The sequence below is a fragment of the Watersipora subatra genome, chromosome 4 (genome assembly GCF_963576615.1).
Source record: "Watersipora subatra chromosome 4, tzWatSuba1.1, whole genome shotgun sequence".
NCBI lineage: Eukaryota > Metazoa > Bryozoa > Gymnolaemata > Cheilostomatida > Watersiporidae > Watersipora > Watersipora subatra.
Window position 1 is genome coordinate 34,362,674 of NC_088711.1, and position 25,916 is coordinate 34,388,589.

The following is a 25,916-nucleotide window of genomic DNA, read 5'->3' on the forward strand; positions in this document are numbered from 1 at the left end:
AAATGACTCAACTGACTTAGTAAAATTGCTAGAAATCATTCCATGTCCACTACTAAATACTAGTTTATACCAAAAATGTAAGCACTCTCATGCTTTGCTATGTGTTTTATCGCATTGGTGTGGTCCTGAAGGTATCGTGATCGAACAGGCGCGCTGTGAGACCGCTGGTGCATCAATTTGTGTTTTCGCTGCGCGTATACTCTCGGGTTGATATGTGGTTTCTCATATGTGATGTAATGATTAGGAGAATGGTACCAGGCAGCCTTGTGCAGTGGCTCTACAATTCTGCTAGGTCTTGTGTAACCAGCAACGCTAATGACTGAGCTGTTTGGTCCCAAGGTTGTTGTGCGAAGCTTCTCATGTATAGTGTGAGCCCCGATGTCATGGCACTTATGAACTTTAGCCATAGAGGAGGCGACTCTCTCAGTTGGTGTGCGACCTTGCTTAGAGAGCTTAGGGTCATGACGATCTTCAGGATAGTACTTTTTAAGAACTGACTGTTTTATTGAATGATCAGTCATCCTACTTACACTTGTACAATCGTTGGTATAACTCCGGAATGTTCTTGGGCTGCTAGCAACGCTTGACTTTTGACTGTCAACCACTTTTTTACTTGGAACTAGTTTGACTGCATCTCCATCTCCTAGTCCTGTATCACACGGTGTGTCTCTGATGGGGGCAGTTTTCGGTCTCTGTAGAAGAGTTGGTGCAGTCTTGGGCCGCTTGGCAAAAGCTTTTTGAAGTCTGCTTTCATTTCGTGGCTTTTCAACATTGAAGGCACTTTGTGGTCGGATAATAACGCTTCGGGAACTCTGTGAAGGTGGTCGCTGTTTTCTTGTGACTGATTGGTTGTATTCAAGCAAAGCTTTTTCATGCATGCTCAGCTGGCTGAAAGGATGAACTGATGAGCGATTATCTACGGGTTGAGCAGCACCAAATTCAAACTGTCCGAGTTGCAAAGATATTTCTAGGTCATTGAGAAGGTATATCACAGTTCTTGTAGCTTCATGTCCACTACCTGTAGCAAACAAAATCACTTGATATTTGACAAGGGTGTGCCTGAAAGTCTGTTTTCGTTAGCCATGTTGATTTACTATTTCCTATTAATCTGGAGAGCCCAGCTTGTGAAGTAGCAATCATTTATTTTCTATGTTTGGGAATAGTTTAGCACATTTGAGAGTTTATATAGCTGTTCATATACAAAAAATCATAGTAGCACTCTAATGAGATTACTGTGTATTTAGGCTGCTATGTATGAAGCTAGCAAGTTTTTCTTTGCTGATCAGTTAACAATATAACATAGCATGTCCTGTGTGACCCATCATTTACATTTTGTGGTTCGGAGTAATGCCTCGCATGCTAAAGATGTGGCAACTTCAATCTTGCAAACTGAAAAATTAGACAAGATTTTAAACTTCACCTTATGAGGGTCTCGTCTAGCAAGCTTTCTGTACTTACGTCATATGGGTGGTGTGATGGCTTAGTTTGCTGAAGACAACAATAAAGGTTTAAAAATTGAAAAGTGTAAACTACAATGATAAGCATAATCTGTTGTTTTATGACACAGTAGTGGCCTATAGCATAGCCTTTGCTTTCAATGGCTTCAGTAAAGCATGACCAGCATATTAGCATAGGATGAAGGGGAATTCAAGAAGCAGGGGGATAATTCCATAATCCATCAGCCAACTCTATCTGCATAAGGAGAACATCTAACTATTGAGTTTGCTATAACGTTTTAGCTCTGAGCTTGGTGCTAAAGGCCAATACAAGTTAATAAATGTAATGTTATAGTCAGCACCTTTGTTTATTTAGTTCAAATTCTACTGCTGTGTGACCTAAATGAGAATTGACAAGTTGTACCATATGGGCAGTAAAGCACGCTTAAAACAATGACATGTTAATTCATTGGTGTATTTTTGTATCAACTTTAGCCACCACAAATCCAAAAAGATTTAATATATTTTTTTTATCTAAATGATAAGTTTTAAGATTGTATAGATTTGTATTTACATAAAAACTGATGAAATAGATTACCAAGGTATAAGGTATATAAGGCATCCTATAAAAGGATGTACGTATAAGGATCCTATATCTCTTATAAGGCATCCTATCAAGCTAGTAATAACAGGGCCGGAGGTTTTAGTAGCTGTTGACAACAATTTGCTAAGAACAATATTAAATTAAATATGTGATATATGTGCATATTTGTGATTGAATAATTAAATATTAATGATTAAAAATTAATTAAATGTGTTAATTTAAATTAAATATTTAATTTGAATATTTTATTAAATAATCAAACATTAAACATCATTTAAATTAAATGGGTACATATTAAACGTTTGCAATATTAAATGTGTGCATCGACGTAAAGTTATCGGCGCCAAGAATTGCCATGAGCCAAGTCAGTGCTGTATGCAGTAGGCGTACTACTGTTCCACTACCACCTCTGTCAGCTTTAGCAAAGCTCCACCCAGCAGTTATTTTTAACATATCCCCATAGTTACTTTGCGGCCTGGTTAGAAAATAACAGAAATTTTTTATTTGTGCCACAGAAACACTTTGGTTGCTTGTAGTTCCATAACTATCAATTCGGTGATTCAGATTGAAGATGGATGGCAAATGCTATTTAAATGTGATGGATAAAACAAGGTCGCAAGTTACAATCAAATTGAAGATATAATAAATCTATAATTATTTCTGCATCCCAACTGATAGCAGATAACAAAACAAGTGAAACATTTTACCAAGCTTATTCGTGCGAATATCGAGGCAGTTTTGCAAGAGTTCCAATGCTTCCTTTTTTCTTGTTTTGCTGCCTTGCTTTTGTAGGAGGAAAGAAAGCTGGAAAAGACTTTCAGCTGTTGCCAGATTGCCAGTATTTATTTCTCTCCTAATGTTTAAACCTTTCCAAAGGTATTCTTCGGCCAAACTCAAGTCACTGAAATGTAGAGTAAAACTTTCCATAAAAATCATGACATTTATATACATGTATATACACAGTAAACAGTTTACCCTCATACTACAAGCTTCCACAGTGTAGAAACAAATACAGTACACATTGTGGTTCAATCCTAGGCATGAACACTACTTTGTATTGGTCAGGGTAAGTGAAACTCCCCATTATTCTTTCTCAGCACTATAGGTATTGCACTTCACTTCAATTCCGTATACACGTAATTCCATATATACCTACACATAACTTCATATACACGTATCTCCAAATACACCTGATTTCATATACACACGATTTCACATGCATGCAACTTTACATACACGTAATACCATATACACATAACTCCGTATGCACGCAAGTCTGTATACATACATGGAGTTACATGTAACTCCGTATACACGTAACTCCGTATACACGTAACTCCAAATACATGTATGTATACATAAATGTATCCAGTATATACAAAAGGCACTCAGTAACTTCAGAAACAATTTAATCACGTGGAGAAGTAGAGATCAGTAGCTCGCTAGAGGTCGAGGCCACAGGATAGAGGGAATGATGTAAGAAACTTGGCACTTAACACTGTTCACCTGGTCTCAACATTGTCATCATCAGAAAGAAGTTTGCCAAGGCTGTGACTGATTTCTGCTACTGCTGGATGCAGTGTACCAAATTTTTGCTCAAAGTAGTTGAGGCACTTGAGCAAGTAGTTGGTAGAATTTACATAGTCCTGTTGAATGCCCCTGCAGTGAATAGAATAAGACAGAATGAATAAGGAACCACTGGACACATGCTAAGGTCTACATGCCAGTAGCGGAAAGCAGTTCAAATATGACTTGCTACAAGTATGTCGTGACTAAAATGTCTGGTTATAATTATCTTTTACGAGAACAATGTAAAAAAAAAATTTCACAAATTTTTATATTTTTCAAAAGTTGTTTACAAAAGATTTTTGAACATGCTCGTGAGATCCAAATCAGAAGCTTTGTGTAGCATTTAGAAGTTATGTTATAATAAGTGCACTAACATCTGAGGACTGAGAATAACCAGCAAAATATACAATCGTTTTTATACAGAACTGACATCGATATTAAAGTATAATAAGAAAAAAAGGCAATGGTATGTAAAGAGAATGTCTAGTCTAAGAGACATATCAGTATAGTCTGAGAGACATATTAGTATAGTCTGAGAGACATATCAGTATGTGATAAAAGGTAATACGACTGTTAATGTGATTATATTTCTAATGAAGACATGCTGGATTCCATGTCATCAATAACATTTTGTGAGGGGATAACTCCAAAACTAATGGCCTTATCCAACTGCGTTATTATCACTGCACTTAAGTGACTGTCCTTCCTCCCCTCTTGCTGAGTGACTTATTGATATGATAAATGAGCAAATATGAGCTGGTGTCAAAGGTTATTGTAACAACAATAAAATGCCTATAAATTATAGGAAAATAAAATCCTGCCAACTAAGAGACAGCGAGAAAAACACGATTTTAACTTTTTGAAAATAAAAACCTCCTTTAGCTCATTCTTCAAGTTTATTAGCTAATGCTACCAGAAGGTGATGCCATGATTATAGCATTGTGTAAAGTTGAGCTGAAAAGAAGTATAAAAAATGCTGTATGTTAGCATACAGGCCTGTATTCCCTGGTTGCAAGTTGGGGTGGCAAATGTTAGGCGGCTAGTAATGAATAGCCGCCGAAAATCATTAAAAAAGATGGGGCGGCTCAGCCGGCCAGCCGCCCCAAGGAATACGGGCCTGTTAGCATGGCTACATAAAATACGCGTGCAGCTTATTTCATGTTAACACGCGAAGATAAAGCAAGTTGTGAACAATATAGAGAATTACAACATACACTGTTTCCATGACTCGCATGATGCGCGAGTTTGAGCCAGTCCGTAAGTTATCCGCAAATTGCAAACGGCATGAAACGGCAAACTAAGCGGGTTTTGCTACTCGGAAAACTTTATCGAATTCATCATCATGCTTGCGAATGATGAAAACGGCACTAGCGAACGATACGTATTAAAACATCACGCAGGCTATTCCATTCTAAACATTTTCAAGCTTCGATAGTTTTTATTTCAATTTGAGCAGCCCCAATGTTCCGAACGAATGCTGCCAAGCTAAATGTGACAAGACTGCGTAGCTATTTATAGGGTCATTAATTAGGTTAATATTTTACCTATGGAGTCAAGCGCTGACATTAAATGCTGACATTAAATGCTGACATTAAATGCTGACATTAAATGCTGACATTAAATGCTGACATTAAATGCTGACATTAACTACTGACATTAAATGCTGACATTAAATGCTGACATTAAATGCTGACATTAAATGCTGACATTGAATGCTGACATTGAATGCTGATATTAAATGCTGACATTAAATGCTGACATTAAATGCTGACATTAAATGCTGACATTGAATGCTGACATTGAATGCTGATATTAAATGCTGACATTAAATGCTGACATTAAATGCTGACATTAAATGCTGACATTAAATGCTGACATTAAATGCTGACATTGAATGCTGACATTAAATGCTGACATTAAATGCTGACATTGAATGCTGACATTGAATGCTGACATTGAATGCTGACATTAAATGCTGACATTAAATGCTGACATTAAATGCTGACATTAAATGCTGACATTAAATGCTGACATTAAATGCTGACATTAAATGCTGACATTAAATGCTGACATTAAATGCTGACATTAAATGCTGACATTAAATGCTGACATTAAATGCTGACATTAAATGCTGACATTGAATGCTGACATTGAATCGTGCAGATGTTCATTGAAACACTAAATTTGCACAAAGAAATGCACATCGTGCGCCGATCATCGAAACATAAGGATTGTGTCTCAGATTGTCGTTAAACTACCTTAATCTGATTAGTACTGTTTTGATTATTATTAGTTCTAGCAACCTGGCAGCGCGCTGTGAAAGATCGTCAGATGGAATAACTATACGTACAATTGGAGCCGTTGTTAGAGTCTTAGCTACCATGCTGAGAGTCACGAAATTTCAAATTCCACATGATGCAGTATTTTTTCCCAACCTCCATCTACGGCTTAGGATGATTGGATGGACACGACTCTTATTATAGTAAATATTATTAGTAAGGTCACCAGGAACCCAGTGAAAAGAATCACTATACGCATGATATACAATACATTCTTATATCATGATTTTACATTACATAAACTGGCGAGTATATAGAGATAATCTAACTCTGGTCCTTGCAGATGCCCAACAACCATAGCCAATACAAGACAGTTACTATATCATACCTGAGCAGCGCCAAGTTGTAGAGAGTGTACATGACTCCTGAAGTACAGCTAATCTCCTCCATGGCCATCCGCGCCTCATCGATGTAGGTTTGAGCGAGAAGCAGGTCGCCGGATGAAATGAGCACTGCGCTAAGATGTGTCTTCAGCTTGGCTGTATAAGTGAAGGACTCACCATATCATGTAATCATCATAAGTTAAGACTGAAGCATGACAGTAGGTGGTGTAAAGGTACGGCCACAAGTGCCGGTTTTTTTGTTGGTTTCAGCCAAAATCACAAAATGAACAAAACACACAAAATTATTCGGCCGAAATTCACAGAATTGTCAGAGCCGTGCATGCACACCGAAATCGTCGCCGAAAGGCTTTTAATTGAATAAACAAACTATTAGCGAGCACAATTCTAGCAGCTTTGGCAATTTATATAGTCCGAGTTCTATGATAACTGGTCATCATAACTTATGGTCATAGTCGCTAATGACCGTCATTGAGTAAAAGAAACCGCCATGTTCCCTTTACTACTCCACAAGAATCAAAACCGCTAAGTGAAAGGCAGAAATATATATTTAATAATATATATAAGCATACAAGCAATTCAATGTGTGTGCATATACTGAACAGCATGCAGGAGACTGCCAGGGATCTCTCCCTGCCGTGGTTCATCTGGGCTCCTTATACACTCTCTCATCCTTGGCTGGCTCGGCCCTATTGGTAAATCGGTAGCATGTTGGTTTCAGAAGCCGACCTTCGACCAACAGTCTCACTAGCGGCTGTGTCTTCTGCCAAGGCTAGGCTCGGCTCAGTCGTGACAGGGGGCTTTGAGGTCAGCTAGGCAGCCGGCCCTGGTTTTGGTGATCTTCCGCCACACTCTTCCCCCAGTGGAGGCCCTGACAGCTGTCTACTCAGCGTAGAAAGAAGAGATCAGCTGAAACCAGAGCTACATGTATATGCTTCATACTTTAGGTGCCAGATCTCGGTCTCTGCAAATGCCAGATCATCTCTGGAGAACTTTCGGGCCTGTATCAGGCTGGCAGTTTGAAGAGCTACTTCCTGCCACTGGCCTCCTGCCGGCGATAGAGGGGCTTGTCAATTGTAGGCCTTTCCAACAGTCGGGCTAGTCATTCTTCCTTGCTAATCATCATTATCGCTAATCACCGTCATGGCTAATGGTGGTCATAGCTAATGATCATCATCGCTAATGGTCATCATTGCTTTCATTAATCAATCAAACAATTTAGTGGTCGTTATGATAAAATTGCTGTATATATTATTAAACCATTTATAATATACCTTGTACCCCAGGTTACAATTACCCTTTTACAGTTTTTCACCTTACGGTTTTTCAACCTGCCATACGAATTTTTTTTCGCCACACGACATCAACAAAAAATTCTCTCGAAATTCAAATTTGGGAGTTGGTGTGCTGAATAAGTTGGAATAAGGAAGATGCCGATATTCTATTCATCAAAATTTCTCTCACAAAACTTAAAAAGGATATGATGCTCGCGCTCTCTCAGTTTAATGTTATTTGTTATAAGCTACAGGGAAAATGAAACCAGAAACAAATAGGTGACAAAATTTTAGCGACGAAAAAGTTGAAGTTTAGTAAAATACATACTAAAACTTAGCTTCAAGTATGTGTTTAGCAAACTAAATTCGTTTGAGTTAAATTCAAAGTTTGCTATTTTTCTGTCTTAAAGGTAAGAACTTCCTACAGCACGCACTGCTCATAGTACATAATGCTACATTTTATTGCAGATGATGACCAGTAAATACACTAAAGTTAATGTAGGTAACTATAGCTACTAAAGTTAACGTACTATTTCGTTACTAATTTTTAATATGTGCAGCACTTACATAATATTTTGATGATTTTACCAAGGGGTGTTTGCATTGAATAATAGCCTACTATGGGTTTCTATACGCCTCTACATGACATTTTCGCCTTACGATGCCATCACCGGAACGAATTAATTTCGTATAGCGAGGGTCGACCGAAATTACTAAATCTTAATCTTAAAATATCAAAAACTCATCACAGAAACAATGAAACTGTAAAACTAGTGAAAGCTAAAAATAGCAAAAACTCATCACATAAACAATGAAACTGTAAAACTAGTGAAAGCTAAAAATAGCAAAAACTCATCACATAAACAATGAAACTGTAAAACTAGTGAAAGCTAAAAATATCAAAAACTCATCACATAAACAATGAAACTGTAAAACTAGTGAAAGCTAAAAATAGCAAAAACTCATCACATAAACAATGAAACTGTAAAACTAGTGAAAGCTAAAAATAGCAAAAACTCATCACATAAACAATGAAACTGTAAAACTAGTGAAAGCTAAAAATAGCAAAAACTCATCACATAAACAATGAAACTGTAAAACTAGTGAAAGCTAAAAATAGCAAAAACTCATCACATAAACAATGAAACTGTAAAACTAGTGAAAGCTAAAAATAGCAAAAACTCATCTCATAAACAATGAAACTGTAAAACTAGTGAAAGCTAAAAATAGCAAAAACTCATCACATAAACAATGAAACTGTAAAACTAGTGAAAGCTAAAAATATCAAAAACTCATCACATAAACAATGAAACTGTAAAACTAGTGAAAGCTAAAAATATCAAAAACTCATCACATAAACAATGAAACTGTAAAACTAGTGAAAGCTAAAAATAGCAAAAACTCATCACATAAACAATGAAACTGTAAAACTAGTGAAAGCTAAAAATATCAAAAACTCATCACATAAACAATGAAACTGTAAAACTAGTGAAAGCTAAAAATATCAAAAACTCATCACATAAACAATGAAACTGTAAAACTAGTGAAAGCTAAAAATAGCAAAAACTCATCACATAAACAATGAAACTGTAAAACTAGTGAAAGCTAAAAATAGCAAAAACTCATCACATAAACAATGAAACTGTAAAACTAGTGAAAGCTAAAAATAGCAAATGGTTGAATTTGACGAATTAAATTCCTACCATTACTGTCCGCTGTTTGGTAATTAAATTTTCAGCCATGTGTTTACTACTTAAGATTACTTCATTACTAATAAAGATTACTTCATTAAGCCCCATTCATGACTTATTTGCTAAATTAAATTCTTAAATCACGTAATTTATTCTAAATTATATTCCAAATCATTTCTGCAATTTTAGCAATTTGCAGTGAGTGAAGTCAGTGTAAGTGGTGATATGCTGTTTGAACACATCATTTTAGTAGCAGGTGATATGAATTTGCTAGTATTTGATGATAGATGCTGCCACGGTACATCAATGGTATAGCACAGTATTTTTACATGATATTTTTGGTTCCGTAAGGGTGCCCAGTTCATCCTCCCATTTGTATGGAGGGGATGGTTTAGTCGTCATCGCTGCGACCAATTTGCAGGTGGTCGGGTTACTTGTATTACCGGCAGCAGGTTAATATAGCCTGACTTGAGTTTAAGTTTCAAGTTTTAAATGCAACTTAATCTACATTTCTAGCCATGTTGCATCACATTCATCGCTGGATAGATATACAAACTGGACTAGACGATTTTTTCAGCACATTGGTATGGACTTTTTCTGTTTCATTTTGCCGAGGATCATGACAGTGTAAATGAACATCTAGGTCAACTCGTAGAAACTCAAAAGAAAGGTAAACATCAGTGAAAAGAGTATCTCTATCCATAGTGTAGACATACAACAGAAGTAGTAGCCACAGACTTGTGGGTCACCATCAAAGGTAGTATCTCACCCTTAATATAAGACAGAAGTAGGTCATCATAGTACCCTGTCTCATCACTGTCTGCATCACCCATATCCAATATGCACTCGTGGGCTTTAAAGAGTTGATCCAAGGCTAGCTGATAGTCCTGTCTCTCATTACTGAGGGATGAAAGGGTCTCATACACGTGACACAGAATATAGAGCTCCTCATTCCTAAGTGGATACTTCTGTAATAGATAGTTCTGTGAAGAACGGCTGCTTGACGAATGGCAGCAGGTGCGGCCAATGTTTTCAGAAGAACAGTGTATCAAGAGAGAAGTGGTAAATCGATGGCAGCTTTGCGGAATACGTTGAATTTTAGTACAACTACAGAAAGGCAGATGGACGGTCTTTATATATAATTTATTAACTTTTTGGTAAGAGAATAATGTAAGCTGGCCAACTTGTTGTGTCAAGGTCACACATTGCTCTATGAGTTTTTACGTTTATTACTTAGGGTCTGAAAACCTAGGCTGACTGACTCTGTCGTCTGGCCTTCTTGTAACTCGCCCGTTTCGTTATCTGGTCTCCTGCCGTGTAGCCAACATGGATAAATGTTCAGCAACCATTTGTTTGTTATTTTTCCTTATTATGAATTTTTCTACTAAACATTTTAAACACTGACCTCTCCATCTTCAAACATAACACGTTCACATTTTGCACAAAGTAAATTTGCATAGAAAACTACCTGTTTCGCTGAGATGACTAGGCTTTGCAGAACTTCCTCTCCGAAGCTTCCGCCATCATAAGTGATCAGCAGCTTTGCACAGGTCAGTCCAAAATTCATGGCCTCTGAAAAACTTACAGCTTTGTTTATCAGAGTGTCGGTGTTTGACTCCTCGAGCGTGGAACTCCCGGTGACTGAAATTGCCGCTGTAGTTGCTCTAGCAATATCATCCGAGTTTCCAGACTGTATTTGTAGGTAAGGAAAAATAAGAACACGGCATGTGATAAGACAGCTTGTCATTTTAACAAAATCTTTGAGCCAACCTATTTTTCCCTTATGCATGAAAATAACTACCCTTGTGTTTATACAGTACCCAAAATACACACTTCACTTATAGAGCCCTTGTGTTTATACAATACCCGAAATACACAACTCACTTATAGAGCCCTTGTGTTTATGCAATACCCGAAATACACACCTCACTTATAGAGCCCTTGTGTTTATACAGTACCCGAAATACACACCTCACTTATAGAGCCCTTGTGTTTATGCAATACCCGAAATACACACCTCACTTATAGAGCCCCTGTGTTTATGCAATACCCGAAATAGACACCTCACTTATAGAGCTCTTGTGTTTATGCAATACCTGAAATACACACTTCACTTATAGAGCCCTTGTATTTATACAATACCCAAAATACACACCTCACTTATAGAGCCCTTGTGTTTATGCAATACCCGAAATACACACTTCACTTATAGAGCTCTTGTGTTTATGCAATACCCGAAATACACACCTCACTTATAGAGCCCTTGTGTTTATACAGTACCCGAAATACACACCTCACTTATAGAGCTCTTGTGTTTATACAATACCCGAAATACACACCTCACTTATAGAGCCCTTGTGTTTACACAATACCCAAAATACACACCTCACTTATAGAGCGGCTGGTTGGAAGGTCAGCTGACGATATAAGACCTTCATGGCTTAAGGCAGTGAAAGACTGTGATGCTCTAGAGGAAAGAGTTGTCATCTTTTCTCTATGAAATAAAAATATCATTGCACATCACAGTTAGCACAGCAGAGCAATATATACATATGTACTGTACGTAAAAGTGTATAAACTGCCTATGTACAATAGACAATATGTATGAACTTGCATATATACAATGAATGATATTAATTGGGTTATGCTACACATGAGTCATTTCCAGAGTTGGGTGGATGCTACACATGAGTCATTTCCAGAGTTGGGTGGATGCTACACATGGGTCATTTCCAGAGGTGGGTAGATGCTACACATGAGTCATTTCCAGAGGTTGGTGGATGCTAAAGGTGAGACATTTCCAGAGGTGGGTGGATGCTACACATGGGTCATTTTTAGAGGTGGGTGAATGCTACACATAAGTTATTATCAGCATCATTAATATTGTTTTATAGACACAAAGACTCATACAAAAAAGAAAATCCGCTCAACGGTATCTCAAAACTAATCGCGAGTTGAGAAAATCGTGACATAATTTCAAACATGTCGCAAAAGATCATGTCGCAAAAATGTGTTTATATTTTTAACCAGTTAAATGATGCATAGTTTTACTCCAGTGAGTCATAGTTGTGACTCAAGCCGTTGATGTAAACAGAGCAAAGAGGGAAAGAGATCTAATCACCTCAGTCCACTCTCGTCGTTGTTTGATGAATTAGAGGTCAATTGGTCAGCTTTATTAATTCTATTCCAAGCATCACTTTTAGCCCTTGTCCCGTGTCTTGTTGCGGGCCTCTGTACGCTGTGCCTAACATCTGTCTCAGAAAACTGACTATAGACTGTAGACTGCTGCTCAGACATTAGCAGGTTTTCATCTTCAACCACAACAGGTTTCTATGAACATAGAAAGAGTAGGTATAAGGATCTCTTGTGAAATGACACAATTTACTATGCGAAGCACATATAATACAATAATACAGTGCAATGTGACAAGTTTTAATAAGTAGGCAGTCATATACATGTATATACAGTAGACGCTCTTACAACGTAAATAATACGTTCCGGGAATGTTTACATTACAGAGAATTTACGTTATACGAACTGTAAATTACATGCAAATTGCCTAATTCATTCCAAGATCATCCTAAACTCACCCGTTTGGCCCTTCAAATAGGAAAGACTAAATTTATCTTTTTAATTTAATGATTGTACAGTATATTGTGATATTTATGGTTTGTATTAACAACTTCTCTTTTTTTTATCACTTTCACTCGGTTTAGGGTTCGTGATTACGGTAATTGTATGATAAGTTACGAGGAATGTACACCATATTCAATTTTTTACTTTCTTCTAGTCAGCATGGTCTATGCTGCAACGAAAATTAATATTAAACATTATATATGTATAAATAACGTAAACAATAATATATATTTAGTATATGAACGTTGTATGTCAATTTATCTGTCGCCAGGATTAAAGTTTAGGATAAAGGATAGCTTATAGGGAGACTCCAACTGGTATTCAGATTGGTAGGCTGACCCTAGTAACTTTACCAATCTACCGCCTCTAAATATTTCTGAAGAATTGCGCAGTTACCTCTTCGAGTATATAATAGAGGTAAGCTTGTATGTTATCTTCTCTCTCAAGTGTGAGAGTGAAGATGAGGTGAGCAAGGTGAGCATTTTTAAGGCTATGGGACTCTCATTATTTAAATTGAATTTGAGAACTTGCATCGACTTTACGCTTGAAGTTATATGGAATTTCTTATTTTACATAATTCACATAAATTCTTTACGTTATGTAGAATTTATGTTATAGGAGTGTCTACTGTAACTTGAAATAAGCAAATAGAAATGTATGCAGCGTGATCATATCTGTACAGAGTGTTATCTTCAACCATTAAAGAAATCAATGTTCAGAATTTAGCCTACATAATCATCCAAAAACATATTTTCACATGTTTGTTTGGTTTACATATTTGAAATCAGGACGCAATGAGAATTAATTTAATATATAATTTATTGCTATTCACTAAATTCACAATGATTAACAACGTTGTGAATGAAAATTTTAGGTTTCCAACAAAAAGTCCAGCTTATTTCGCGCGCCACTTTAGATGAAATTATTTAAAAAGACTAGAGTAGTAAGTATTTAAGTAAAGAATTAGTTTTAATAATGTTTAAAACATTAGCAATTGACAAAGACTCATACTGACCTCAATGAACTGAGCAGAGTGTGTAAAACATTAGCAATTGACAAAGACTCATACTGACCTCAATGAACTAAGCAGAGTGTGTAAAACATTAGCAATTGACAAAGACTCATACTGACCTCAATGAACTGAGCAGAGTGTTTAAAACATTAGCAATTGACAAAGACTCATACTGACCTCAATGAACTAAGCAGAGTGTGTAAAACATTAGCAATTGACAAAGACTCATACTGACCTCAATGAACTGAGCAGAGTGTTTAAAACATTAGCAATTGACAAAGACTCATACTGACCTCAATGAACTGAGCAGAGTGTTTAAAACATTAGCAATTGACAAAGACTCATACTGACCTCAATGAACTAAGCAGAGTGTGTAAAACATTAGCAATTGACAAAGACTCATACTGACCTCAATGAACTGAGCAGAGTGTTTAAAACATTAGCAATTGACAAAGACTCATACTGACCTCAATGAACTAAGCAGAGTGTGTAAAACATTAGCAATTGACAAAGACTCATACTGACCTCAATGAACTGAGCAGAGTGTTTAAAACATTAGCAATTGACAAAGACTCATACTGACCTCAATGAACTGAGCGGAGTGTTTAAAACATTAGCAATTGACAAAGACTCATACTGACCTCAATGAACTAAGCAGAGTGTTTAAAACATTAGCAATTGACAAAGACTCATACTGACCTCAATGAACTGAGCAGAGTGTTTAAAACATTAGCAATTGACAAAGACTCATACTGACCTCAATGAACTGAGCAGAGTGTTTAAAACATTAGCAATTGACAAAGACTCATACTGACCTCAATGAACTGAGCAGAGTGTTTAAAACATTAGCAATTGACAAAGACTCATACTGACCTCAATGAACTGAGCAGAGTGTGTAAAACTTTAGCAATTGACAAAGACTCATACTGACCTCAATGAACTGAGCAGAGTGTTTAAAACATTAGCAATTGACAAAGACTCATACTGACCTCAATGAACTAAGCAGAGTGTGTAAAACATTAGCAATTGACAAAGACTCATACTGACCTCAATGAACTAAGCAGAGTGTGTAAAACATTAGCAATTGACAAAGACTCATACTGACCTCAATGAACTAAGCAGAGTGTTTAAAACATTAGCAATTGACAAAGACTCATACTGACCTCAATGAACTGAGCAGAGTGTGTAAAACATTAGCAATTGACAAAGACTCATACTGACCTCAATGAACTGAGCAGAGTGTGTAAAACTTTAGCAATTGACAAAGACTCATACTGACCTCAATGAACTAAGCAGAGTGTGTAAAACATTAGCAATTGACAAAGACTCATACTGACCTCAATGAACTAAGCAGAGTGTGTAAAACATTAGCAATTGACAAAGACTCATACTGACCTCAATGAACTAAGCAGAGTGTGTAAAACATTAGCAATTGACAAAGACTCATACTGACCTCAATGAACTGAGCAGAGTGTGTAAAACTTTAGCAATTGACAAAGACTCATACTGACCTCAATGAACTAAGCAGAGTGTGTAAAACATTAGCAATTGACAAAGACTCATACTGACCTCAATGAACTGAGCAGAGTGTGTAAAACTTTAGCAATTGACAAAGACTCATACTGACCTCAATGAACTAAGCAGAGTGTGTAAAACATTAGCAATTGACAAAGACTCATACTGACCTCAATGAACTAAGCAGAGTGTGTAAAACATTAGCAATTGACAAAGACTCATACTGACCTCAATGAACTGAGCAGAGTGTGTAAAACATTAGCAATTGACAAAGACTCATACTGACCTCAATGAACTGAGCAGAGTGTGTAAAACTTTAGCAATTGACAAAGACTCATACTGACCTCAATGAACTAAGCAGAGTGTGTAAAACATTAGCAATTGACAAAGACTCATACTGACCTCAATGAACTAAGCAGAGTGTGTAAAACATTAGCAATTGACAAAGACTCATACTGACCTCAATGAACTGAGCAGAGTGTGTAAAACATTAGCAATTGACAAAGACTCATACTGACCTCAATGAACTGAGCAGAGTGTGTAAAACATTAGCAATTGACAAAGACTCATACTGACCTCAATGAACTAAGCAGAGTGTGTAAAACATTAGCAATTGACAAAGACTCATACTGACCTCAATGAACTGAGCAGAGTGTGTAAAACATTAGCAATTGACAAAGACTCATACTGACCTCAATGAACTGAGCAGAGTGTGTAAAACATTAGCAATTGACAAAGACTCATACTGACCTCAATGAACTGAGCAGAGTGTGTAAAACATTAGCAATTGACAAAGACTCATACTGACCTCAATGAACTGAGCAGAGTGTGTAAAACATTAGCAATTGACAAAGACTCATACTGACCTCAATGAACTGAGCAGAGTGTTTAAAACATTAGCAATTGACAAAGACTCATACTGACCTCAATGAACTGAGCAGAGTGTGTAAAACATTAGCAATTGACAAAGACTCATACTGACCTCAATGAACTGAGCAGAGTGTGTAAAACATTAGCAATTGACAAAGACTCATACTGACCTCAATGAACTGAGCAGAGTGTGTAAAACATTAGCAATTGACAAAGACTCATACTGACCTCAATGAACTGAGCAGAGTGTTTAAAACATTAGCAATTGACAAAGACTCATACTGACCTCAATGAACTGAGCAGAGTGTGTAAAACATTAGCAATTGACAAAGACTCATACTGACCTCAATGAACTAAGCAGAGTGTGTAAAACATTAGCAATTGACAAAGACTCATACTGACCTCAATGAACTGAGCAGAGTGTTTAAAACATTAGCAATTGACAAAGACTCATACTGACCTCAATGAACTAAGCAGAGTGTGTAAAACTTTAGCAATTGACAAAGACTCATACTGACCTCAATGAACTAAGCAGAGTGTGTAAAACATTAGCAATTGACAAAGACTCATACTGACCTCAATGAACTGAGCAGAGTGTTTAAAACATTAGCAATTGACAAAGACTCATACTGACCTCAATGAACTGAGCAGAGTGTGTAAAACATTAGCAATTGACAAAGACTCATACTGACCTCAATGAACTAAGCAGAGTGTGTAAAACATTAGCAATTGACAAAGACTCATACTGACCTCAATGAACTAAGCAGAGTGTGTAAAACATTAGCAATTGACAAAGACTCATACTGACCTCAATGAACTGAGCAGAGTGTTTAAAACATTAGCAATTGACAAAGACTCATACTGACCTCAATGAACTGAGCAGAGTGTGTAAAACATTAGCAATTGACAAAGACTCATACTGACCTCAATGAACTAAGCAGAGTGTGTAAAACATTAGCAATTGACAAAGACTCATACTGACCTCAATGAACTAAGCAGAGTGTGTAAAACATTAGCAATTGACAAAGACTCATACTGACCTCAATGAACTAAGCAGAGTGTGTAAAACTTTTTTCTATAAAATGATTTCAATGTGAGAACATTACAACATGGAATGTTGGAATGTAAAATTGTAATTCATAAATTGCATTGTAATTTTGTAACATTATACAATGTTATAATGTTACAGCATTACAACGTAATATCAAATGAAGACAGAAAAGAATTATCGCGCATTATACAATGTGACAAGTGCAGACAACTACAGCTAATGTTAACCGATGTTGGATGAAAATTCTACAAAATTTAAGTGTTTAACGATACCATGTTATAAAAACTAAAGACAACTCCAACAAACATAGCACAGATCTCAAGGATTTTACCGATAGCAATAATATTGTTAACACGGGTCCAATGACCTTCACATTTATTCAAGGTCTTTTCCCAACTCAGGTAATATGAGCTAACTCCCAGCAAATAAAGTCTAATGTTCACCACACAGCTGGTGAATTTATCAGATTATCTCTTCAAACCAACTGACTGCAAAACTGTAACCAACTGACCACAGAACTGTAACTGTTACAATGAAATATCATACATGTATTATAAGCATCGAGAGCTTTAAATTATATAACACTTAATCTAACGTGTGGCTACTGATCAATATGTGGATAATTTAGAATAACCTGTAATCCTTGAAATCCTTGCTCGCTTAGCTGTTGTCTGATCTTTGAATCCAAGTCTACACGCTTTTCCTTGATAAGCTTCCAAAACCGCACAAGTTCAAGCCTGAGAGGATTATATGTTGAGTAGATGGGGCCGTAGAGCTTGTCCATGACACTGAAAAACCAGAACAAAGCGGACCTTCACTCAACAATATCACCTCTAGAAGTGTTTGCCATAGGCAACTGTTTGAGCAATTTCACCACCTAAAATCGTAAACTGAATCGAATGATCCATCTGTACTGGATTGTGGCCGATAGCGGCCATGCCTATTCTCATCAATTGATCTTACCATAATATTCCTTCTGCAAGAATCTGGTTAATGAGATTACTTTTTAAATGAATCTAGAATTTTATTGGCCACAAAAAATAGTACAATCACCCAACCGTTCAATCACCCAGTATCGTTTGTTCCGGTAAACGAGTGAATTGAATTTTAATTTTCGTCACAATTTTGCTAAAGATTTAGCTGCCAATGTTGCTGTCCTAAGCGGCTTTCTATAAATCTGTTGTAATATTTAATAAAATTCATAGAATAAAGGAATAACAAATAATATAAATCAGTGCTTCGCTTGGAACCTTCAGTACTCTGCTGAAGTCAGCTGAGTACTTAACCAATAACTAATTTGATCTTAGCGATGCTTTGTTAGTAAATCGTAACATTCATAACGTCTTTATTTTAGGCCGCCACATCGGAAAAATAGATGAAATCATACGAAACCTCTGCCTATATGAAAATTAAACCTCAACTTTTTAAGCATTATTCAAATATGCCATCAAATTGAGTGAGGTATAATGACAAAGTTTCATTTCTAGAACACACCTTGGAATCATAAGCATGTCACAGAGTTTGATGTGTTCACCAGAGATTTCCAACTGCCACAAAATCTCTTCAATTCTTGCAAGCTGCTGATCTGCTCTCTTGCTAGTAAGATAGGAGGCAATGGATGCATGATATTGCTTCCTCGCCATTCCTCCCTGCCTCTCTAAGTTCCGTGAACTCACACTCGTCTCATGCAGTGATGGAGGACTTATGTTACCTGTAAATACAGAATATGTTTGCGAGTTGTCACACATCTCAGACAATGATTTTCGCATCTGGTAGAAACTTCTGGTAGATGAGACAACCTTTTATTGCAAGAGAAAATAAAAAATAGTTACAACTTCTCAAAATATGTATTTGTCTGTGCAATAAGGCGCTAGCTCTTTCGATCGTGTACTTTAGATAATCCAAAAACAGCATGACAAGTTAAAACTACAATTTCCAGGCATATCTGACCAGCCAAGAAAAGGTGAAATATTATCATGTTACAGCGCTATTTTTAGTTGTAAATAATAGCCTACGGGGCGGACAATAAAATTACTCAGTGTTTATATCCAACAGAACTTTCTAAATTTTGTCTAGAAGATAAAAATCCTGTTAAAAGCCGACTTCTAACAGGCGGCATGAAAAGAAGCAGATGACTAACCAACATGCAGAGAACCATATTAGGAATAACTTGCAAGGATGGAAAAACAGGTGGTTGGCAGGTGAAAACAGGTGGTTGGCAGGTGAAAACAGGTGGTTGGCTGGAAACCAAAAAGATTAAAGGGGATGTTTTATATGTAGAAGAGAAGAGACAGACTTGAACTGCGTATGTTAGCAGAATGACAACTAGACAAAAACAAAATAGTAAAAGAATACAGAACGGAAGATAGGATGAGGAAATATAAAAATCTGCAATATAAAAACTCGTAAGAGAAAAGTGAGACCCTGTAAAGACAATGGGCAGACAATGGACAGACCGACACAGAACAACAGAGACCAGTATGGGCTGACAACGATGAAATTACAAGCAATTACTGTAGATCACCTACATATATAACAAACAAAAACTAATATAGGCAGGTGTTTCAAATGATAGGTAAAGCGGTATCTTTATTTACCTGTCAAATGTGGAGCATTACATTTTGGGCTTTTATTTGGCTGAGTACAAAAAAATCAGAATGCATCGATACAACACTCGTAGATATCTCCAAAAACCTCATCTTAATTTCCAATAGTATTGAAAATGTGGTGATGCAGTAATAATATGCTACAGGTTCCAGCAAGTGACAAGGTTTTTAACTTTTCTTACCTAGGAGTAGAAAGTCAATAACCTCTACTAGATGTTCATGGTTGATGATGATCAAACCATTGGGTTTCTGATAGAGAGCCGGTCGAGCGGCATCATAAAAGAGGCACCAATCATAGTTGGTGACAGTTCTGTCACCTAGGTAGCGTAGGCAACTAGACAATGTGCCCAGTATTTCAGATACTGTCAGGCCATCTCTGGAGCAGGCCAGAAGTCGCAGACAATCAGGAACCCATCCGCATATGACTAAAACAAAAAAAATCATAAACATAGTGCCACCCAGAGAACATTCTAGATACCTATAAATATGCAGTCACCAAGAGAACATTCTAGATACTTATGGAAATATACAGTCACCCAGAGAAAACTCTCTAGAGTTCTAAATATAATTTTAGAGAACATTTTAAGACACAAGAAAGAAATGTTAAGTAGATGTTTTCTAAATATAGAAATAAAATGGTTGACTCGACCACTTGCTATAAAAACAACGTGAAAACGACAGCTTAATTTCCTTAATAAACTATGTCAAGACTGAGCCTCAACATTTGGAGCGAAACCATAGAAAGGAAGATAATTAAATAGAGTATTAGAGTTGTACTTCCAGATTTGATTTGTTAAAATGAGAGAATAAGAGGATGTAACCAATCAGATGGAACATGGCCAACATTTATGAAAAGATGAAATTAGCTTAAAACTACAAGCGCACATTGTATCATCAGATGTCATAACACAATTGTCAAAAATAATCTAAATGCTGTAAAATAATTATTGATCAGAAGTAGAAAGATAAAAAGTTGCAATATAAACTTGGTCAGATCAGGAAAAAAATTTTAAAAAATTACAATTTAAAACAAGTTCTTAGAAGCAAATCTCTGCTTGAAACATCAAATTTTTGTTAAACAACTTTCAACGGTGGCCATTGATGCTCCACTACCTACAAATGATCAAATTATAGCAAAATAACACAATGTATGAGGAACCATACACTGGGAAAGAGTTTCTATCACAGAAGACTAAATGCATGAAAGCTGAAAAATCAAGGTTAGCAGAAAGGAATCTCATCAAAAATAATTTATAATGCTTCATAAAATCTCAGAAATGATTTAAAATACCCGACGATACAAAGGAGGGCGATGATCAGGCTATCACATAGCAGTCGACGCTACAAGGAGAAGATATGATGGGAGTAATAAACATACATAGACCTTATATATCTGTAGGGCGGGCTCGTGACAGACGCCCGTGTGATTGCTTACACGAGCCGGTTCGGAGCATCAAAGAAGACGTCAAAAGAACCTATGCTAAGGATAGTCCAAGTTCATTCATGGGGCAGTAGTAACTGATTATCATGAGTTGTAAAGGATAAAATTCAGAATTTAGCAATTTATAATAAAAATAGCAAAAATTTACAGGCTAAACGATTTTCGAGTCAAAACGATGTCACAGACGGTTTTAGTCAAAATTTGATAGCCAAAATAATATAGCATCTAAATATATAAATCTCAGTGTTTGACATTTGGTCTGCCTGCTGTGTGTTCTGTTGTAGCCATAAAGTTTTAAGCATGAAAAGTCCGCTTCATACTAGATTTGAACTCAAATTCTTCAAGGCTGCATACCGGCGATCTAGACGACTAGACTACATGTCCAGCTAACCTAACAGTGCAGATACTTATGCACCTGCCAACCTTTAATGGCTTCAGGTTTCGGCTATCATCGCTTCGCGCTTCAGTAGCACGCTCCAAAATAATGATTGCGTGAGAGCTCATGACCCAATTTTTTCCTAACGATGGCTTGATTTATAATAACAAATCTTATTAAAGTAAAAATTTAGATTAGCTTAAGTTGCTCAAATTCACTAGGTAAAAAACCTTTACCCAAACTTTCAGAAACTTCTTTCAAAAACTTTTTTGTACAAAAGCTTTTTTAGTACTCACGCAACACTGGGCATTCAGCTAGTATAGTCTTAAAAAGCAACTAAAATGAACATGAAACGTCCTCCAATTGTAAGTATTAGTCGACTGATGTGCTCAATTCAAAAATATCGATGACTTGACCTCGACATTAAAACTGGAATATGTAGGTCAACTTGCTAATACAAAGAGAACATTTTGTGAACTTATGATAGTAAACAACAAAGTAGGATCTGGAGCAGGGATGATTGAATAACATTAAAGATAAGTTACTGTAATTAATATCTTAAGATTAACAGTTAGTCACACTCGCAAATCCTCATTTCTATATGTTCCCATGATCTTTGTATATCCTCAACAACACAAAAATTTTTACTCGATATAACAAACAGCTTTGGACAAATATTAGTCAAACATAGACACAGTTTCGTAAGAAGGTATAAAAAAATCTGCTACTTGATCGTGATTGGTCAAAAAGGTGACCAGACTGATACTAGTTACTTAATAGTATTAAACCTATACTAGATACTTAATAGTTCCAGACTGATACTAGCTACATAATAGTACCAAACTGATACTGGTTACTTAATAGTCTCAGACTGATACTAGTTACTTAATAGTACCAGAGTGATACTGGTTACTTATAGTACCAGAGTGATACTTGTTACTTATAGTACCAGAGTGATACTGGTTACTTATAGCACCAGACTGTTACTACATACTTAATAGTACTAGACTGGCACTAGTTACTTAATAGTACCAAACTGATGCTGGTTACTTATAGTACCAAACCAACTACAAACCTGTATCCTCTAAACGATCAGTCTTGCTCTCCAGCCCTGTCTCATCCTCGTACCGTTTCCAACTGTAGTCTCTCACCCAACGCTTGACCAGACTCGTCCACATATCTCGTGTGCTGTTTGAGATACTGTCTAGGTTGGCATAGACATCTATGTGAGCGGTAATGTCGCTGCAACAGAACCAGAGCATTAGTTTGACCCAGAAGGCAAGTACAAAAGCTAAATGATGTAAAGTGTTACAGTAGACAGACAGAAGAACACGGATGAATTTTGAAAGACACCAAAATGATCTTACTCTACGCAGCAGCATCATATTATCAGCACATAGACATAGACACACAAGACGTCGAGAGACAGCAAACAAAAATCAACAGCGACAATCTGGCTAGTACAAGCGATACTGCCATTGAAACTTGCACTGCAGCTGCCTTGTTCTTTCCTATATGAAAAAATGAAAATGGATAAAAATAAAAGTTCACACTTATGGCAATTTTTATCAACGGAATATCTTGGCCAAATCTATTAGCCAATAGATGACCGCATTGTGTTATCATTAGGGGCCTACAATTAAGTAAGTAATCTGAATAATAATGAAGTAATCTGTATATGTTATAAACTGTCTACTCAAAAATATAAATATAAATCATTCGTAGTCTAAACAAAGACAAGATAATGATGCAGTCTTGAGACAATCTGAGAAGTTAAGTTGACCAAAAAGTTAATTAAATTTGAAAAAATGCTGCCTTTCCCTAACCCTGAGCACTATGGTAAATGCCAAAGCATTACCATGCCAAGAATGTGGTATGATGAGGAGATATTTACTGTAGATCAAATATCAGGTGCTGCAGGGCAAAATAGAACACTCACCTACAGACATATATGTCACTCAGCTCGTTGGCCATTATGTTTAGATAAAGCGGAGACGAGCTGAGCTTATACTCTGTAATCTGCGACACACTATCACTGTCCAATACTCTACTGACTGGCTGAGACAACACAGGTAGATATGACTCGAGTATTTCTATCTTGTTCTGCAAACAAACACTCAAGAGTTGTCTTCTATACAAACAGACAACTTCTCCACTAAATGATGAGATATTGACTTTCTTGTCAAAAAAAACAAAAAAGATAGATGTTAAATAAAACTTTGTATCTGATAAAAGACTATCATAAAGTTTCTGATATTCGCTGAGAAGAAAGTAAAGATGACAGGCCTGTTTACCGAGTACTAAAACTTGAGACTGGTTATTAAGGAACCTCATTACTTAGAATAGCTTAGCAGCGCTAAACACTCTCCCATAGATATATATTATGATTTATCACAAATATTATCACACATGTCACAATATTGTCTCCTCCTCAACAGGATATCGAAATAATATTCACTCCCCAGCTCTTAGATTATTGCACTGCCTTTTAGGAGTCACTGTTAATCACACATGTCAATTTGACAGCATACTTTTAAGACTTGACTAAAATAACCGTATGGCAATGTGTAAGTGTTATTCAATAAAACAAAAGCAAAGTTAACATTACTACTGATGAGTACACTGATGATGCTACATAAGTTAACATTACTACTGATGAGTACACTGATGATGCTACATAAGTTATGGTTAAGTTTTAGTTTATGATGATGATGAACTTGATAGAGTGTTTCTTATGTTAGTAGTTTTAATCTTCAAATCATAAAACTAACATGTTCTCTCTAAGTTCTTTCACCCAAGTCTATTTCGTTTATAGTCTAGTCTAAGTGGGAGAGGCTGAACTAGGAGTTTCTTCCCCCATTCCCAGCTTATTTAAGGGTAGACAACTCCTTTTATAGTTCTTCAGACTAATGAAATTTGTTGACAATGTAAGATAACGAAAAATAGAAATCCTACAGCCACACTCATGTAAATAATGTGTCACTGTTGTCAAATTATTAGTCTAAGCGCCTGATTATTAGTCTTAGCACCTCATGATGTTCACTTGAGCACCTGTTGATTGCATTAGTTGAGTATTGCATTGTTGACTGTCTTAGCCTGAGTACATGAGAAATGTGTTAGCCTGGTTGAATGCTGATGGTGTTGGTCTAATCATCAACTGAGTGTTTTTAACATGTGCACCATGAAAACCGATGGTTATGATACGTATTAACGTCAGCTAATTTTTAACAAGCAAAAGTTGATTCGCTATGGTGCAAGAAAATATAGCCAGCGATTCTTCTGCAAGCATACTTTACGCGAGGCATGCTCAAACTGGTTGATATCTCTGCTAGTATACTAATGTCATGGCCAGGAATATCATGCTTTTTTACATTGGCTAAAGAAAAACTGTTTCATAGCAAAAAGCCATAGAAGCATACTTGCTGGGAGCTGATAGCGCTGCAAGAACAGAAGATGACATCCTTCCTTTTTCGAAGAGATTTGACACTAAGATCGGAGTCTGTAGCGGTGACTATCAACTTGCAAGTTGGAGGAAGAAGCTCAGGAAGCCACTTCATCTGCTTCATCTTTATTCAAATGGCAAACAAAATGTTTTTATGTTTCAGTAGAGCTAAAAATTATTCATTTTAACAAAGAAAAGCTATTTGTATGATTGCTACTGTGTAAATTACAAAGTTTATCAATTAAATCGACAAGCCTCTTAGTCCTTATCTACAAAAATTTACATACAGAGTTCATACTAGCTTGAAGAAAATCAGATTTTTTAAAATTTCAGCTAACGAATAAAATAAGTTTACCTATATACTTGAACAATGATGATAAAGAGGCAAAACTCTACATTATGCTTTGTAAAAATATAGAAACAATAAACCTTCACTATATTAAGAACAGTATCTGTATATTCATCTGTAGCCATGACAAGAGCGTTAGGAAAAAAGATTGCCTCCCACAGGAATCAAGCCTGGGACATAAGATTCAAAAGCAAGCTCGCTACCACTAAACCACTTGGTCACCTCATGTCTCTATGAGATACTTTGCATATACTAGTTACTCATGACGATCTCTTACAGCGCGGGGAACTGGCAAGAGCACTGGTTAAGAATAAAAATATAATAACCAACTAATATTGAGGATTTATATATTTTTATGTTTTAA

General features: G+C 36.4%; 1 protein-coding gene across 1 annotated transcript; it reads right to left on the reverse strand.

Moving 5' to 3' along the window:
* Positions 1-59: 59 nt before the first annotated feature.
* Positions 60-25,318, reverse strand: LOC137394177 (uncharacterized). Its single transcript, XM_068080896.1, has 14 exons — positions 25,181-25,318; positions 23,701-23,864; positions 22,837-23,003; positions 20,127-20,369; positions 18,833-19,049; positions 17,973-18,126; positions 12,376-12,584; positions 11,640-11,748; positions 10,723-10,944; positions 10,024-10,222; positions 6,277-6,427; positions 3,547-3,699; positions 2,748-2,941; positions 60-1,018 (listed from the first exon to the last, which is right to left on the reverse strand). The coding sequence occupies exons 1-14, from the start codon at positions 25,316-25,318 to the stop codon at positions 60-62; spliced, it is 3,279 nt and encodes a 1,092-aa protein (XP_067936997.1).
* Between the last annotated feature and the right edge of the window lie 598 nt (positions 25,319-25,916).